Source organism: Myotis yumanensis, unplaced genomic scaffold (assembly GCF_028538775.1).
Source record: "Myotis yumanensis isolate MYYU_CA2020_CCGP unplaced genomic scaffold, mMyoYum1.0.hap1 SCAF_17, whole genome shotgun sequence".
NCBI classification, from domain to species: Eukaryota; Metazoa; Chordata; class Mammalia; order Chiroptera; family Vespertilionidae; genus Myotis; species Myotis yumanensis.
In genome coordinates, this window is record NW_027223768.1 from 29013575 (window position 1) to 29032410 (window position 18836).

General features: G+C 46.1%; 1 protein-coding gene across 3 annotated transcripts in view; it reads left to right on the forward strand.

Annotated features, from left to right (window-relative positions):
* The first annotated feature begins 6934 nt into the window (after positions 1–6934).
* PACC1 (proton activated chloride channel 1) overlaps positions 6935–18836 on the forward strand; it is a 32419-nt gene continuing 20517 nt past the window's right edge. For all 3 annotated transcript variants that reach the window (XM_070396533.1, XM_070396534.1, XM_070396535.1), the window contains exons 1-2: positions 6935–7056; positions 10994–11090. In XM_070396533.1, the coding sequence (XP_070252634.1) occupies positions 7021–7056; positions 10994–11090 (133 nt within the window). In that variant the 5' untranslated portion in view covers positions 6935–7020. The remainder of the gene's footprint in view (positions 7057–10993; positions 11091–18836) is intronic.

An 18836-nucleotide genomic window follows, 5' to 3' on the forward strand; every position in this document is an offset into this window, starting at 1 on the left:
CCAGACAGCGACGTGGCGCAGTGGTTCCTGATGGGGTGCATCGATGCCACAGCCCAACTTTCCAGCCCCCGGGAAGGTATGCAGGGGCGAGCAAAAGTAGGTTTACAGTTGTTCGTCTGGAAAAACTATGCGTGCTCACAACTGTGAACCTACTTTTGCCCACCCTTGTATTTACCAACTAGAACTTCCACTTTATTATGCCGCTGGTACTTTGGGCTGGTTCTTTTTCTTCTCCCCAGCTGTGTTTAGATTTCGGGTCCCCAAGGAGGTTTTTGCAAAGGGTAGGGCACGGACACGGATATGCACCGAGATGATGATAACCAACAGTTGGGCAAGGCTCCCTCCATGAATTTATTTAGCACACACTTTCTGATGTCCCTGGGGACATAGCCCCTGACAGGGCTGATCCATGTCCACGTGGAGCTTGCATTCTGGGGGCAGATAGACAAGAAGTAGGATATATTAGTATGTTGGATGGCAACGAATACGGGGGTGGGGGGGTGGATTAAGCAGGGCAAAGAAATAGGGAGCATGGAGAGTTGCAATTTGAAATTGGCTGACCAGGGAAGGCCCAACTGAGAGGATGGTATTTGTATAAAAGTCTAAGGGGGGGGGGGGCGTGTTCTGGAGGGGAGAGGGATCCCTGGGAAGGGCAAGTCACAGCCATGCGCATAAATGCTGAGGAAGCAGAGTGCCCTGCCTGATGGAGGAAGAGCAAGGAGGGAAGAGGGGCAGGAGGTCAGGGGGTGAGGGAGTCAAGGGGACGGAGGGGGGGGGCAGATCTCAGGGGGCCCAACTTATTTTTTAAAGACTTAGGCTTTTACACTGAGTGAATGGAACAGAGGAATTAGTTACAATGTTCACAGAATGACTTGGTTGTTGTGTTGACAACAGACTGAAGCAGAGAGCTACCACCGTGACCCAGGCAAGGGATCATGGTGGCTTGGACCAGGGTGGTAGCAAGGGAGGTGGGGAAAAGCGGTTGAATTGTCATATGTTTCGAAGGTGCAGCCAGTAGGATTTGCTGACGGATGAGACATGAGGCCTGAGTGGCAAAGAGGAGTCAAGAATGACCCTGAGGGTTTGGCCTGGGCAATGGAAAGGATCAGTGATGATAGGAGGAGCTAGTTTGGGGAGAGATCAAGATCAGACTGTTCAGTTAGAGACACGTAGATATCTAAGTGGAAGAATCCGTTGGCTGTATGAGTCTGGAATTGGGGGCTAGAGATGCAAATTTTCGAATCATTGGCATGTAGATTGTATGTAAAGCCACAGAATGACAGGTTGTCAGGGAAGTACACGTGCATAGGGAGAAGGAGGGGACTGAGGACTGAGTTCTTGGGACCTGCCAACATTTTGTGGTTGGGAGAACTGGCAAAGGAGACCAGTGCAGGGCGTACTGTGTGCCAAACACTAGTTCAGCACTTTTACATGCGTTAACTCAGGCCGTCCTCACTATAACTCTGTGCAGTAAGAACTATTATCGCCCATTTTACAGATGATGAAACTGAAGCACAGAGACCCTAATACCTTGCCCAAGGTCACACAGTAGGTCACAGAGCCAAGACTTGATGGAGCACAGCCCCTGTGTCCCAGAGTCTGCCCCCAACCACCAGGCGACAACCCCCTCAGGGACTGCACCAGGTTTTCTTATTCAACAGATTGGGCCTCTCCTGCAGAGCGGCCTCAAAGTTCTGCCCACAAACCCCTGAATCTCAATGTCCACATGACTAACAGGCCTGCAGCCTCCCTGATAGGATTGTGTTGAAGCTAAGAATGGAAATGGATGCGAAAGGTGGTGTGAGCTGCAGCGTGCAGGATATATGTCCCACTGCGCCACAGGAGCTCCAGGCTGAAAGAGGCCCTTCTAAACCCTTGAATAGAATATCCTCCCCTACCTGATGCATCCCATGCCCTGATAACATCCCTGGCACACGCTGTGCTACTTCTGTGCTCAAACCCTTTCTCTCTCTACAGTCCTACCTGTTAGGAACCCCTTTGAGCCCCAAGATACTCCCTGTAGTTCCTACTGGTCAGATCTAGTTTCCTCCTCCTTAAGATGCTGCGTACAAGTCTATAACTTCATAGCCTGCTCGTATGCCGCCCTGGGCGTCCTCCAGGCATGCCCCTGTCTACTTGAACCCAGGTTTGTTTTTCCAAACAAATCAGTCAGTCCCCTGCAAGGAACATAGAAACCGTTCTGAGTGAAACGGAGTGGCTGTAAGGCAGGGGGTTGGTTACAGAGGTGACAGAGAGGATGGGAAGCAACCCTGAGCTTAGCAGCTGTGGGAAGTTTAGCAACATCCTGCCAGTCCAGGGAAGAGGTGGTGATATTAGAGTCTGGGGGCCTGGGTCATCTGGCTGAAGCTAGAACCACAAAAAGCCTTGCAGCAGCGGCTGGGGCCATGGAGGGAAGCTGCGAGGGCAGACAGCAAGGGAAAGAGCACCCTCGCTGCTCCCTGGCCCTGACCCCCTCAACCTCTCAGCAGTGCTTCCCCTTGACCAAACCCAGGGCCAGCTTGTGGAAACCCAGCCCACAGGGCCAGCCCCTGCAACCCAGAGCTGAGAGGCGAGGACCAGATCTGAGAACGAACAAACCCAGGATCAGCACAACCCAGCCTCCAGGACCTGGCCGCTGCCCATCCCCCTGACTCTCTCCTTCCGTCCCCTCCAGGCACCCTGCTTTCTGCTTGGGTTCCAGCCTGGGCCTTTGTACTGTACTGGTGCCTCTGCCTGGGGTGCAAGTCATCATGGCTGGCCCCTTCTTGCCATCCACGTCTCAGCTCACAAGTCACTACCATCTTGAGGCCCAAGGGATAGTTCAGCACCTCGGCACTGCTGCCCTATCGACCTCTAATATATACCCTTTTAAAATTTTCTTCAGAGCTTTTGGTACTATGTGGAATTATTTTGTTTATTCAAAGGACTGTTTATGTACCAATAAGTGTCAGGCACTGAGATACAGCACTGAATAAAACACATAAGAACCCCACCTTCATGGGAATTATATTCTAGTTGAGGAAGACTAGAAATAAATGAAAGTCAGAAGGTGGTATATTCCCAGGAGAAAAATAAAGCAGGGTAACTCTTGGCAATGGGGCTTGCTGTTTCAACAGGATGCTTAGAGGAGGCACCACTGAGAAGATAATATTTAAAGAAAGAACTGAAGGAAGTGAGGAAGTGAGTCATAGATACCCAGGATAAGAGCACCCCAGGGACAGGAACAGCCAGCGCAAAGGCTGTAGGCTCAGCAAGTTGAGGCTGAGAGAGTAAGGGGAGGAGTAATAGGAAAGGTGGGGGCTGCTGGACAGCTCCTGTTAGGCCATTCAGGTCCCTGTGAGGACCTTAGCTTTGTGGGGTTGGAGCAGAGAAGTACATCATATGACTTGGTTTAGCAGGTTCTCACTGGCAGCTGTGTTGGGAATAGACCACAGGGTATAAAGGTGGAAGGAGAGAGAGCAGCTAGCAGGTGACTGGAAGTAGTCCACGAGAAACGCGAGTGGTGATGGTGGTGGTGGTGAAATATGGTCAGATTCTAAATAAATGTTTAAAGGAGAGCCCGCAGGACTTGCTGATGTAGATGTGGGTGTCAGAGAAAGGGGAAAACCAAACATGACTGCAGAGTTTGGTCAGAGCAAATGAGAGGATGGCGTTTATGAGAAAGAGTTGGGAAAGGAAGATGTTTTGAACCTGGCCATAACCAGTAACACTAACATACTATTTACCATGTGGCAGGCGCTGTTCTAAATACTTGACATCTGGTGACTTGGTTAATCCTCCTTGAACTCTATGAATAGGTAGTGATAATATAGCCGGTCCTTCAATAACGTTTCATTTAACATCATTATTCTGTTATGATGTTGAGATGCCATAGGAATTCACTCTCGTTTATATCAATAGCCTATGGTAAAATTGGTTTCCATTTATGTTGTTTCACTTAGAGTTGCACAACCCATCGACGATACTAAGTGAGGGCTCCCTGAATTCCCATTTTCCATGTGAAGTAACTGAGGCACAGAGAGAGGAAGTGCCCAAGATCACAGAGCTGGTGAGCGGCACAGCTGAGACTTAGAACCAGGCAGTCTGGTTGTGGGGTCCATGCTTCCAGTAGCTACCCGCTGCTGCTGCCAGGTGGACGTCCAGTGGAGAAGGTGCCAGGCAGCTGGACGAATGAGCCTGGGTGCAGGGGAGAGCTGGAGGAGTTATTCATTTGTATACAGTTGAGAATTGTATTCGTTTCCTGGACTGCCATATTAAAATGCCACAAACTAGACTGCTTAAAATAACAGAAATTTATTCTCTCGCAGTTCTGGAGGCTACAAGTTCGAGATCAAAATATTAGCAGGGTCAGGCTCCCTCTAAGACTCTGGATAGAATGCTTCCTTGCCTCTTCCTAATCTCTGGTGATGGTTTCTTGGCCCAGGATGGAGCCTGGCCTCCCAGGCCATGACCTATAACCACAGGTGAATGATTAAAGCCACCTTGGCTTACAGCTGCATCACTGCAACCTGTTTCTGTCATCACAAGACCTTTTCTCTGTGTCTCTCTTTACATCACTTTACGTCTTTTTGTAAGGACACGAGTCGTAAGACATGCAGAGACCTCATCTTTTTTTAAAAAATATATTTTATTGATTTTTTTACAGAGAGGAAGAGAGAGGGATAGAGAGTTAGAAACATCGATGAGAGAGACACATCAATCAGCTGCTTCCGGCACACCTCCTACTGGGGATGTGCCTGCAACCAAGGTACATGCCCTTGACCGGAATTGAACCTGGGATCTTTCAGTCCACAGGCCAACGCTCTATCCACTGAGCCAAGCCAGTTAGGGCTCATCTTGACTAATTACATCCACAACAATTCTATTTCCAAATAAGGTCGCATGCTGAGGTACCAGGGGTTAGGACTTCAACATATCTTTCTGGGGGACACCATTCAGTCCATAACAGGAATCTTTAGGTATAGATGGCCATTCAAACCATGAGACTAGAAAAGACCATTTCACTAGACAAGACCCTAGGAAGTGAATAGAAAGGGAATCAAAGATCTAGTTTGAGCATTGTCACCTGTAGAGTTGGAGCAATGAAGACAACCCAGCAAAGGAGACTGAGAAGGAGCAGCGAGTGAGGTAGGGTTCTGTAAGCCAAGGGAGGAAAGTGTACAAGAAAGGGGGACAATCAGCTGAGCGCAACACAGCTGATAGGTCAAGAAAAAGGAGGGTGGGGAGACGGCCATCTGATCTGACAACTCAGAGGTCATTTGTGACCATAACAAGCACCATCTCAGTGAGTGGACAGCATGAAAGCCTGACTGGTGTGTGCTTGAGAGAGTGGAAGGAAGGGACCTGGGACAGCAAGGACAGAAAATTCTATTTGTGTTCATGGTCTGCCTCTCTACTCTAGCACGGAAGAGCCACAAGGGCAAGGACCTTGGAGTAACCCATTCATTCATTATCCCAGTGCCCAGCACATTGCATTTGGTAAACCATGCTGAATACTGTGCTCGTCAGTATATCCTTCAAATACGGGAGCCCGCCGTTTTCCAGTTTGATCATATCAGCAAAGATAGAGGGGAATAATAGGGCTGGACTAGAATTCTCTGGTTCCTTCCAGCTCTAAAATTCTGATTCCATGACTTGTTCTATCAACCACCCTTGTATTAATACAGTAAGGAAAATTAATGGTTGTTTGTTGCTATTTGTTTTGGCAAGCGAAGTGTTAAATGTAATGGCTGGAATGACTGTTCCAGTCACAGATGTAACAAATGTTTGTTGAGTGCTTACCATGTGTTAGGTGCTCTATGCATCCTCACATTGAATAGATGTGGGAGCAGAGAGCCTGGGGTGGGGGAGGGTAGTCAGGAGAGATGATGGAGGCCTTTCATTGCTAATGTACTGGGAGGCCCAGGGTGCTCTGACGTGGTTGGTGCTACTGTGGTGCCACTGAGGAGGGAAGAGGCCCAGAGTGGCCTGAGTGCAACGGCTGGCAGAGCTGCAGCTGCCGGTGACACAGAGCAGCATTCACCAAGGCATAAGCAACCTTTATCTGCTTCACCACTACGCAGCCTAGGGCGGCCACACGGCCACACGGAACAGCTGTTCAGGCAGTGGGGAGGAGGGGGTCCCAAGTCACTCTGTCACAGGGCAAGCGCCCAATTCTCCACCAAGTTCAGGGTGCGAGGCTTCTGCGTGGTGAACAGCGCCTTGGTTTTTTTTCTGCCTGATCTATTTTGGCTCTCAGAAAGCCAGGTGAAGCAGGACAGGGTTAGCAGTTGCATTTTAAGGCAAGAGAGGAACGCTCAGAGCATTACAAACGTGAGGGAGAGGAGCAGAGCCAGGACAAGAACCTAGAGGTTCTGAATCCAAGTGTCTGCCTAGAAATAATGAAAAGAACTTGGATTCTATAGTCCATTCCTGGATTAAATAATCTTCACTTGATCACTGCCCTCCCTGCCATCCTTTCTGAAACAAGGTATCTCAGTTTTTGCATCTGGAAAACAGGAAGAAAAATGCCCCCCTTACAGGGGGTCCTGGTAGGATCAAGGGCATTAAGTGCGTGAAAGTGCTTTTAACATACAAAGTGTTCTCCAGATATTTACTACGGTTATAACCTTCCTCTTGCAATGATAGATTAGGCTCTCCTACTCATCTGATCTGGGGCCCCCTGTTCCACTTTCCACTAATATTCTCCGTCCCTCTCCCTTCAACAAAGAGAGGAAGTGAGAGAGAAAGAGAGCACGTGCTCCTAACGCCAGGGTTGTGCCTGGTTCTGGGTAAGCGCCGGCTTCGCTGAAGCTTGGGTGCTGAGGAGTGGCCTCCGTACGGAACTACATTTCCCAGCAACCCTTTCGCGGCCCCAGCTGCGGCGGGAGCAAGACGCATGCGCCGAGTGCCTCCCCGCCAGGTCTCGGCACCGCCCCTCAGAACGCGTAGCACCTCGCGGAGCCGGCAGGTCCCGGCGCTGCGGCTGCGGTCCGCTCCCGGGCGTAGCGGGCTCTGGTGTGCTTAGCTCCCGTCAGTGCCATGATCCGGCAAGAGCTCTCCACATCCTACCAGGAGGTACAAAGCTTGGGTTGGACGCGGGGCGGAAACAAAGTTTCCTGTGTAGCGGAGGAGCGGGTCCCGGGAGTCTGGGAGTCTGAGCGGAGGGGTGCGGGGGGGGGGGGGGGGGGCTGCGGAGGAGCTGGTGAGTGCGTCGAGATTGGGGCTCCCGTGTGCAGAGGGGTCCCCCAGTGCAGAGGAGGGGCAGAGCAGGCGGGAAGCGGCCGGATGCTGCCGTTGCTCGGCCAGAGCTGCCTTCCCCCCCCCCCCCCCCCCCCCCCCCCCCCCCCCGGAGCGGCGATTCGTAACCAGCAGGTGAATGATTAAAGCCTCGTCGGACCCCGGCGGCCTCGCGGCGGGCCGGGCGGGACCCGGCTTGGCCTCGGGGACCCCAGTGTTGTTTGCAACAAGTGGGAGCGCCTGCGCCCTGCTCCCCGCTAGGGTGGATGCGCGGTGGGCATCAGCCCTCCTCCAGCCCCAGGCCTCGTGGCCCCTGCAGCTGATAATGATAGGGATAATTACATCTTGTTTTGGTGGCCGCCTGACTTTCAAGTATGCTTTCACCGACATAGGGGCTTCTCGCTCCACTCTGTCTCTCTCCCGTCTCACCTCCTCCCGCGACTTTAACGATCACTTTCCAGTTCTTTGTCTCTTTCTTGCCTGTCCTGAGCCAGCTTTCCCCTCAAACCAGCTCTTCCTTCTGACTCCTCCGGCGACTAGTGAACTGCTCTCCTCCTCCTCCTCGGCCCCAAACCTCGGTCATCTTTCTTCCCTGTGTGGGCCCCCCCCCCCCCCTTGCCAAGTTCAGGCTGTGCCACATCCCCAGTCCTCCCGCTTGTGTTTGTGTCCCTGCGTCCGCTCTCACCACCTGAGTGTGATCCTGTGTTATCACCTCCCCCTTTGGTCTCCCCACGCTGTGAGTGCAGATTCGCTTTGAGGCCCTGCCTTGATCCCAGAGCATTCCTTTTTTCCATACACCTGATGTTGCCCTTGGTCTACTCAGAACAGCCCAAACTTCTCAGCAAGCTTTAAAAGCCCTGCACAGCGCAGCGGCTGTATCCCCCATTGCCTTCATCTCCTCGCCCACCCAGGTTCTGGCTGCACTTGGAAGCTCACTGTTTAAAAATGTGCTTCTGCTTTCTGGCCTCTATGCCTGTGCGCACACCATTTCTCCTTTAACCCCTTCTCCAGCTCCATTGATTAAAAGCCCCCAATTATTCAAGGAGAGAGTCTCAAATCCCACTCGCTCTTTGGAGACTGACTTCCCATACATGCTACAGCACGCCTGTCCTTTTCAGGTAAACTTGCTGCTGTGTTGATCAGTATGATGTGCATGTCTCCATTTGTCAGTGACAGTGTGGAGTGTACAAAATAGGTGGCTTAGCCCCATAGTAGAAGAGGCAGCTGAATTGCAGTCAGATGAGTTGCCTGAGACTGGCTGGCCATTTTTTAGTGTAGGAGCTGGGCTGGAATGTGACTTTGGGACAACTTTTTATATTTCTCCTACCATCATCTTTATCCCACCTCTTTCTTTTATCCAAACGGAGCCTGATGGGCTTTTAACCAGCGATGTGGATTCTCGGGCCCCTAGATTTCACGTCCTGGACAGTGGGGGAATCCTGGGGAATGCGTTGTGTCTCTCCCTGACTGAAAGTTTTCAGGGTTATAGGGAGAGACCATAGTGGATAAATACTAGGACTTTGAAGTCAAAAAGTTCATGTTTCTATCCGGGCTCTAACTCTTGCTGTTTGTGTGACTTTCATCAAGTCATTTAACTTCTCTCAGCCTCAGTTTCTTTATCTGCAAAATGAAGGTAACGGTCGGCCCTGTCTCCTGGGGTTTTGCAGGTTAGGTGAGCTGGTTTGTGGGAAGTGCTTAGCTCAGAGCCTGGCAGGTGAATGGAATAATAGCTCCTGTTAACAGCGCATGTGCGGCTCCTGCTTCTAGGGAGCGTAGGTGTCCCTGTTTACAGGATCATGTCCCTCTCCATCCACAGGCAGCCTGCAGTATCTGTCTCCTCACTAATCACCTAAAATATTAAAATTTAGGCAGTTCTCCTGCTTGCAGGGCAAGGCCAAAGGTGGAATCAGTTGGTATCTGGGGGCACCTCCACGGTGCAAGGCACTGCAAGGACGCCTCCCCTTTCTTGAAGGGCCTGTTCTGCAATCCCTATCTCTCGCCCTCAAAAGAAAGCGGCCACCCCGAGAGGGGCCTGCAGCTTTCTTTCCTGGATCATCCTGAGAGTGGACCAAGCTTTGAGTTAGGTTTCTGTGCTGAGTGGAGATTTGGCTTTAGGGGATGGGGCGTGCTGAGAATTCGGCTTGGGCAGGCCAGGAGGTGGGCTCAACATAGCTGCAGGTAATCAGAGGGGAATTGGGTGAGGCGAGTGTTGCCACCTGGCTTAGGCTGCACTGATGCTTGGAGTAGAGAATTTGGGCCTTCCTGGGACTGTCGTCCTCTCTTCCCTTTGGCCAGTGAAGGCTCCTAGGACCTCCTGATCTGTGCTCCCATTAGCATCCTGAGTCCCATGGTGACTTCTTTGGCCTCCCAGCCCTCTCCCACCTTTTCTTTTCTTTTGGGACTGGAAGGCTTTAAAGCTGGGAGTTTTACCTAAGGGGCAGGAGTGGAGGCATGGAGAGGGACCTGCAAGAATAATAGATGCATAGGGCTTTATTTAACTCATGTCTCCTGGAGATGAATTTTTTAAATATGTTCTTACTGATTTTTTTAGAGAGAGAGGGAGAGGGATAGAAGAATTGATGAGAGAGAAACACCTGCACACCCCCTACTGGGAATTGAGCCCACAACCCAGTCAAACCTCTTGGTTGATGCTCAACCACTAAGCCCCACCAGCCAGGCTGGAGATAAATTTTTAATGAAAAATATCTTGAGACCCTAGACATTTACAATGTGGATGTAAGAAAATATTAGGGATAGCTCTCCCCTCCTCCTCTCATCCCAGTGCAGTGATAGCTCCTCCTCTCTCTCTGGTCTTGACCTCTCCTACCCCCGTCCTCCTGAATGCTGCAGAGACTGGTTGGTTATCGTTGTATCCTTTCTGCCAGTCTCCTCAGGGCATCATTTCCCCCATTTGACAGGTGAGAACACTGATGGAGTGAGGTTGAGGCTGCCTGCTTACTGGCAGCTAAGGAGTATCTGCCCCTGAAATGGACTGGCCCTTCCCACTTTGTTCTGCCACGTGCTGCCTGCATCAGTGAACGTTGGCCAGAGTCTGGAGAGCTCTGTCTGACACCCCCTTCCCTGTTCCCTCTTGCTCAGCAGGCTCCAGGCTGCATTTCCTCCTCCTCTGGGAAGTGGTTAAGATCATGGGCTTTGGGACTAGGCCAACTTGGATTTGACTCGTACATCTATGGCCATGGGAAGTGATGTGTTGAATTGTGTCCCCCTCCTCCCCAAATGTATTGAAGTCCTAACCCCCAGTACCTTAGAATGTGGCCTTATTAGGCAGTAGGGTCATTGTAGATGTAGTTAGTTAAAATGAGGTCATACTGGAGTAGGGTGGGCCCGCATCCAGTATGAAGGGTGTCCTTATACAGAGACTCCATGTGACGATGGGGGCACAGATTGGAGGTGGGTGCAGCTACAGCCAAGGAACACCGAGGATGCTGGCCACTATGAGCGGCTGAGAGAGAGGCAGGGGAAGTTCCCTCAGCCCTCAGAAGGAACAGCCCTGCTGGAATACATGTCTGTTGTTTTAAGCCACCCCGTTTGTGGTGCTTGTCATGGCACCTCTAGGAAATGAATATACAGGAAGTTACTTGAGTTTTCTGAGCTTCAGAATTGGTAGGACACCCTGCACTATGGGATTTGTGTGTTTGTGTGTGTGTGTGTGTGTGTGAGATGATTAAGTGAGAAGCAGCTCTGCTTTCCTAGTCTAGTCTGGAAAAGCAAGGCGGATGTGGCTGACCTGTTTGTCCCCTTTGTCTTCCTTTAGCTGAGTGAGGAGTTGGATCAGGTGGTTGAGAACTCAGAGCGGGCAGACGAGCAGGAAAAGGAGGCAGTCAGAGTCCAGGGTTCAGGAATCTTACCAGGTAAGTGGGTTCAGTGCTGGGGTGAAGGGTGGGGAAATGGGGGGTGCTGCTGCTGCAGCGGGAAGCCCTGGGCCAGGCACCTTGCCTGTGGGTACCGTGGCAGAGGAGGAGCCCCTGTTTGCGCCTTGGTGTCAGATCTCAGGTGGTGCCCTAGTTTTAAAGCTATGCATATTTAACCAGCCTGGGACAGAGGCTGTGCCTAGGCCCGTATCTACCCTTTTCTGTATCCGCGTGTGAGCCAGTTCCTGAGGCCAGGTCTTTGGATACAATAGCAAGGACTTTGGGTGTCTGCTCTTCTGTTAGTTTTCCCCTAAGAAGCAGGTGGTAGCTGAGCCCCTAATATCTGGGTCACTTCCCAGAGCCTCTGGAAGAATATCTAATAGGCACCACCTCTCCGATATCAGACCTCTCCAGGATAGTCGTCCAGCTGGGCGAGCAGGGTCCTGTCAGTCAGGGGGCCTCTTATGGAGCCTTGCAGGAACCTCTGGCACCGCTGACCACCTCTTCCTCCCCTGCTTAACCCACTGCTTGCTCACATGTACCTGCCATGCTCACATCTCTCGCCCAGCAGTGACTAATAAACTCTGAACTTATTTATCCTGTATATCCAAATGCCTGGGTGATAGCTCTGTTTAGCTGTTCCACAGGTACCCTGAACTCCACACATCCAGATTCGCCCTCCTGATCTCCCCACTTGACCCTCTTCCAGTGTTTCCTGTTCCTGAGATTTTTTCTAGAGAGGAGGGAGGGCACCACTACCCACCCAATTGAACCTGGGAGTCACTCTTTTTTCCTTCCTTCCCTTCACCATTTTCTCTGCCTCTTAGCTGTGCCTGCTTCTTTTATCTTGTGCTCATTCCCTCCCACCATCGGAGGGAATTCCTCTTCCTGGAGTTCTCCTCCCTCCATCAGCTAGTGGATGCCTAATCATTCTTCAGCTCACTCCTTTTTTTTTTTTCTACAAAGCCTTCTGTGACCTCCCAACTAGATCACTTCCCACCCCCCACCCCCCCCCACACTGTCACTGCATAGCCTGTGCACCTCGCCCTTGTAGCTGTCGCTGATAGGATGGTGTATTTGTTTGCCTGACTGATTAATATCTGTCTATTTACTGGAATGTAAGCTCCCTGATGGTGGAGACCAGTCTGTTTTGCTCACTTCTTTAGCCCTGGCCATGCAATAGAGATTTGTTGAATAGAAGAATAAGTGAATGAAGGCTCAGTCAGACTCTAGCTTCTTGGGTGGATGGAGGGAGGTGGGATTCTGCTCCTCTTCGTTCCAGTATTTGTAGGGGAGGAGAACGGGACAGGAAATTCTGTGGTTGTGTCTGATCCTTAGAGAAGACTTTGGAGAAGGAAGGAGGCTGGAAGGGCAGCTGATGTTTACTGATTGCGACCCTGGGCCAGGCACTGTCATAGCCATTGCCCCAAGGTTAAATAGTGTGGGACGATCACGTGGCTGGTAAACAAGCTGACTGGGTCAGGTTCTTTCTGACCTCAAACTCTTTCTGCTGCACCAGTGGTTTAAAAAAAAAAATTTAAAACATTTTTTTACTAAAGGCCAATATATAAAAGGTAGGTAGTCGCATGACTGCCCCCTCTCTGACTCTAGGCCAGTGATGGCGAACCTATGACATGCGTGTCAGAGGTGACACGCGAACTCATTTTTTGGTTGATATTTCTTTGTTAAATGGCATTTAAATATATAAAATAAATATCAAAATATAAGTCTTTGTTTTACTATGGTTGCAAATATCAAAAAATTTCTATATGTGACACGGCACCAGAGTTAAGTTAGGGTTTTTCAAAATGCTGACACGCTGAGCCCAAAAGGTTTGCCATCACTGCTGTCGGCACTGCCTGGGGAGAGCAGTTTAAAAGCCTTGAATGTTAGTGTCTATGTTTCTGTAACAAATTACCACAAACTTAGTGGTTTACAACCACACAAATACCTTGCAGTTCTGGAGGTCAGAAGCCCCAAATGGGTCTCCCTGGGCTGCAGTGGAGGTGTTGGCAGACCTGCGTTCCTTCCTGGAGGCTCCAGGGGGACATCTGTTCTAGTGGACTTTCCAGCGTTGGAGGCTGCCCCAATTCCTTGGCTTGTGGCCCTTCTTTCATCTTCAAACCAGCAGTGGCGGATGGAGTATTTTTCACATATTGTCATTCTGCCACTGACTTCTGCCTCCCTCTTCCACATTTAAAGAGCCCTTGTGATTACATTGGGTGTACCCAGATATTCCAAGATGATATCCCTATTTTAAGGTACATGGTAAGCAACTTTAATCCCATCTTTCTGCCTTAATTTCTCTTTGGCGTATAACTGGACGCATTTACAGGTTCCAAGAGTTAGAAGTTAGGAGTCCTTGCTGGGCCATTCTTCTGCCTTCTGTACCCTACACTGTCCTCTTGCCTCCAGTTAGGAAAGGACAGATGCAGGAAGAAGGAGGGAGGGCAGACTTTGAAAGATGAAGTTTTTTTCTGTAGATATATAAATGATTGATAATAAGCACATGAAAAGATGCTCAACACCATTAATTATCAGGGAAATGCAAATTTAAACCACAAGGAGATACCACTTCAACCTACTCAGATTGCTACAATCAATAAGATGGACCACAACCAGTTTTGGTGAGGATATCAGGAAATGAGAACCCCTGTACATTGCTGGTGGGAATGTAAAATGGTGCACTTGCTGTGGAAAACAGCCTGGCAGTTCCTCAAAAGGTTAAATACAGAGTTATCCTGTGACCCAGCAATTCCAATCCTGGTATATATCCAAGAGAAAGGAAGACTTGCATCCACACGAAAACTTGTATAAGAATGTTCATAGCAGCATTAATCATAATAGCCAAAAGATGGAAACAACCCAGGTGTCCACCATCCGATGAATGAATAAATAGTATGTTAATATAGTGGGATGTTACTTGGCAATAAAAAGTAATGAAGAATTGATTATGCTATGACATGGATGAGTCTTGAAAACATTAGATGAAAGAAATCAGACCCAAAGGCCACATATTGAATGATTCTCTTTATGTGAATTGTCCAGAATAGGCAATTCCATAGACAGAAAGTAGATTATTGGTTAGCAGGGACTAAGGAGGAGGAGGAAGGACTACTAAAGAGTATGGAGTTTCTTTTTGGGTTATGAAAATGTTCTGTAATTAGATAGTGGTGATGGTTGCACACCTTGTGAATATACTAAGAACTATGAAATATATTCACTTTAAAAGGGTAATGTTATGGTATGTAAATATATCTCAAAAAACGAAAACCAAAAACATTCACTAAATAGAAGAAGAGACAAAAACTTTCACTCCTTCTTTGCACTCAGAATGCACCTTTGCCCAGTGCTTTCTGCAAGGTAGCCACCCAGTTCTCCTTCCTCTGAGCAGAAAACCCAGCTTGTTTTCAGAAAGTGAATTGCTCGTCACAGATCCCCTTAATGGCCGGACTTACTGTCTGGGAAGTGTGGTTTTTGAAGCAGTTGTGTTGTAGATTTTACAAAACTCAAAAGTTACCTTTCTTTCAAGAACATTTGTGCATTATTTTTGTATTGCTACTACCTCAAGTTTATATTCATATAAAGGAAATATAATTTGAAAAATTATTTTTCTATTACAGTTTGCATTCAAAACTATTTTGTGTTAGTTTTAGGCATACAGCAGATAGACATTCGTATAGGTTGCAAAGTGTTCCGTATAACTCAAGTGCCTGCCTCACAGCATAGTTAGTTACTACAGTATTAATAACTATATTCCCTATGCTGTACTTTACACCCCCATGCCTATTTTGTAACTAGCAATTAGCACTTCTTAATCCCATCGCCTTATTACATCCTGGTCCTCCAACGCCCGTCCCCTCTGGCCTCCGTCAGTTTGTTCTCTGTATCTATAAGTGTTTCAGTTTTGTTAGTTTATTTTGTTCATTAGATTCCACGTATGCTATTTGTCTTTCTCTGGCTTATTTCACTTAGCATAATACCCTCTAGGTCCATTCATGCTGTTGCAGATGGTAAGAGTTCATTCTTTTTTATGGCCAAGTAATACAGTAAAACCTTGATAGAAAGGACTAGTTCGGGTGAGGGAGTGTCCATTGAAGCCTGAAGTCCGTTATATAATAAAGTAGGTTTCCCAATGCATATGTTAAACAATTGACGAATGAGTTTACCTCTTTTTACTTGTGTAGACATGTTTGTGTAATTAAAAGTAAGTATGTATGAAAAGTTTAATTTCACAGAAAAGTTTTCTGTATATTACTGTAATTTTAAATTTATACTGAATAGGTCTAGTAAACGCATGCATTCACTGGTCACCAAGAGTAAACAAGTGCAGACAACTGGGGCGTGGCTTAGTGCACCTGGGAATAACCGGGCACGCATTAAAACTGCTGCAGATTGTCCCGCCATGCAGCAGCAGGACTAGTTATAGTTACTGTGCGAGATGTGGTGTGATCACGTGCTAATCATTCCCCGAACATTGTTTATAAGTGGATTTAAGTATGTATCGTTGTAGATATGTAATATTTATTTATGTTAGCGAAATTACTACAGTGTTTTTTCCAACATATGGCCATTTGCTAAAATTTGTTAAAAATAACAACAAAAAAATACCCTGTAAGTTTAATTATAAACACATCTTGGTTAAAAGCATTTTAAAATTAACAGGGTGTTAATTTTCACATATGACATATAGACTGGACATTTTGTCCGTTAAATCCAAAGTCCATTAAATTGAGGGTTTACTGTATTCCCTTGTACCACTGCTTTTTTATCCATTTGTTTCCTGATGGGCACTTGAGTTGCTTCCCATTCTTGGCTATGGAAATAATGCTGCAATGAACATAGGGGTGCATATATTCTTTTGAATTAGTGTTTTCGGTGACTTCAGATATAAACCCAGAGGTGGAAACACTGGGTCATAAGGTGGATCCATTTTGAATTTTTTTGAGGAACCTTCAAACTGTTTTCTATAGTGGTTGCACCAATCTGCATTCCCCTCAGCAGTGCACTGGGGTTCCCTTTTCTCAAGATCCTCCCCAACACTTGTTTGTTGATTTATTAATGATAGCTTTTCTCACAGGTGTTAGTGGCATCTTATTGTGGTTTTAATTTCCATTTCTCAGATGATTGGTGATGTTGAGCATCTTTTAAGATGTCTATTGGCGATCTGTATGTTCTCTTTAGAGAAGTGTATTTTCAGGCCCTTTACCCACTTTTTAATTGGGTTGTTTGTTTTTTTGGTGTTGCGTTGTCTGAGTTCTTTATTAATTTTGGCTATTAACCCCTTATTGGATATAATATTGGCAAATATGTTCTCCCAATCAGTAGGTTGTCTTTTCAATTTATTGGTTTCCCTTGCTGTGCAAAAACTTTTTAGTTTGATGTAGTCCCATTTGTTTATTATTTCCTTTGCTTTCCTTGCCTGAGATATATCAGAAAAAATATTGCTAAGAGTAATGTCCGAGATTTTATTGCCTAAGTTTTCCATTAGGAGTTTTATGGTTTCAGACCTTACATTTAAGTCTTTAAACCATTTTGAGTTTATTCTTGTATATGATGTAAAAAGGCGGTCTAGTTTCATTTTTTTGCATGTATCTGTTCAATTTTCCCAATGCCATTTATTGAATAGACTGTCTTTACTCCATTGTATGTTATCTCTTCCTTTGTCAAAGATTAATGAACCATATAGGGGTTTACCTCTGGGTTCTCTATTCTGTCCCATTGATCTATGTGTCTGTTTTTATGCCAGCAGCATGCTGTTTTTAATTATTATAGCCTTGTAGTATAGTTTGATATCAGGTAGTGTGATACCTCCTATTTCATTGTTGTTTTTTTCAAATTGCTATTCTGAGTCTTTTGTCTTTCCACACACATTTTTGGGTTATTTGTTCTACTTCTGTGAAAAATGCCATCAGTATTTTGATAGGAATTGCATTGAATCTATAAATTGCTTTGGGTAGTATGGACATTTTAATTATTTTAATTCTTCGTAACCATAAGCTTGTTATCAGCTTCCATTTATTATTATCTCCTTTGATTTCTTACAATTTTCTGAGTATGTCTTTTACCTCCTTGATTAAATTTATTCCTAAGTATTTTTTTTTTAATGTAAATGTGATGACTGTTTTCTTATTTTCTGTTAGTTCGTTATTGGTGCATAAAATGCAACCCATTTCTGAATATTTAGTATTATGCTATTTTACTGAATTCATTTATTAATTCTAGTTGTTTTTGTTGGAACATTTAGGGTTTTCCATTTACAGTACCATGTCGTGTACAAATAATGACAGTTTTACCTCTTTATAATTTGTATACCTATTATTTCTTCTTCTTGTCTGATTGCTGTGGTTAGGACTTCCAGTGCTATGTTGAATAGGAGTGGTGAAAGTGGACATCCCTGTCTTGTTCCTGATCTTAAGGAAAACACTTTTAGTTTTTCCCCTTTGAATATGATATCAGCTGTGGGTTTGTCATATATGGCCTTTATTATGTTGAGATATGTTCCCTCTGTTCCCACTTTGCTGAGAGTTTTTATCCTAAGTGGGTGCTGGATTGTCAAATGCTTTTTCTGCATCTATTGATATGATCATATAATTTTTATCTTTCATTTTTTAGTGTGTATCACATTAATTGATTTATGAATATTTAATCATCCTTTGCATCCCCAAAATAAATCCCATTTGTCCATGGTATATGAACTTTATAATGTATTGCTGAATTCTGTTTGCTAATATTTTTAAAAAATATATTTTTATTGATTTCAGAGAGGAATGGAGTCTGAGTAAAGGTTTATCAATCTTGTTATTCTTTTCAAAGAATCCGCTCCTTTTTTTTTTTTTTTTTTTTTAGATTCTATTTTGTTTATTTCCCCTTTGATCCTAATTATTTTCTTCTACTCAACTTGGGCTCTGTGTTTTCTTCTTTTTCTAGTTCCTTTAGGTGTAAGGTTATATTGTTTATAAGAGATTTTTCTTGTTACTTGAGGTAGGCCTGTATTGCTATGAATTTCCCTCTTAGGACTCTGTCACTGTGTCCTATAGATTTTGGGTTGTATTTTCATTTTTATTTGTCTCAGGGTATCTTGATTTCTTCCTTGATCTCATTGATAAGCCATTCATTGTTTAGTAACATGGTATTTAGCCTCTGTGTGTTTGTGTGTTTTTCAGTTTTCTTCTTGTAATTGATTTCTAGATCCATACCATTATGGTCAGAGAAGAAGCTTGATATGATTTCAGTCTTCTTATATTTATTTTGACTTATTTTGTGTCCTAACATGTGGTCTATCCTGGAAATGTACGTGTGCAAACCAGCTAGGGCTGCCCTTGAAAAGAATGTATATCCTGCTGCTCTGGGGTGAAATGCTGTGAAAGTATCAATTAAAGCCATGGTCTGGTCTTATGTGTCATTCAAGCCCACTGTTTCCTTGTTGATTTTCTGTCTGGAAGATCTATCCATTGATGTTAATAGGGTGCTATAGTTTCCTACTATGTCTTTCTCTCCCTTTAAGTCCATCAATATTTGCTTTATATATTAGGTGCTCCTATGTTGGGTGCATAAATGTTTACAAGGGTTATATTCTCTTGATGGATTGCTCCCTTTATCATTATGTAATGCCATTCTTTGTCTCTTAGCCTTGGTTTTAAAGTCTATTTTGTCTGATGTAAATATTGCTACTCCAGCTTTTTGTTGTTGTTTCCCTTGGAATAAAATATTTTTTCCCATTTCTTTACAGTTTCTTCTCCTTCT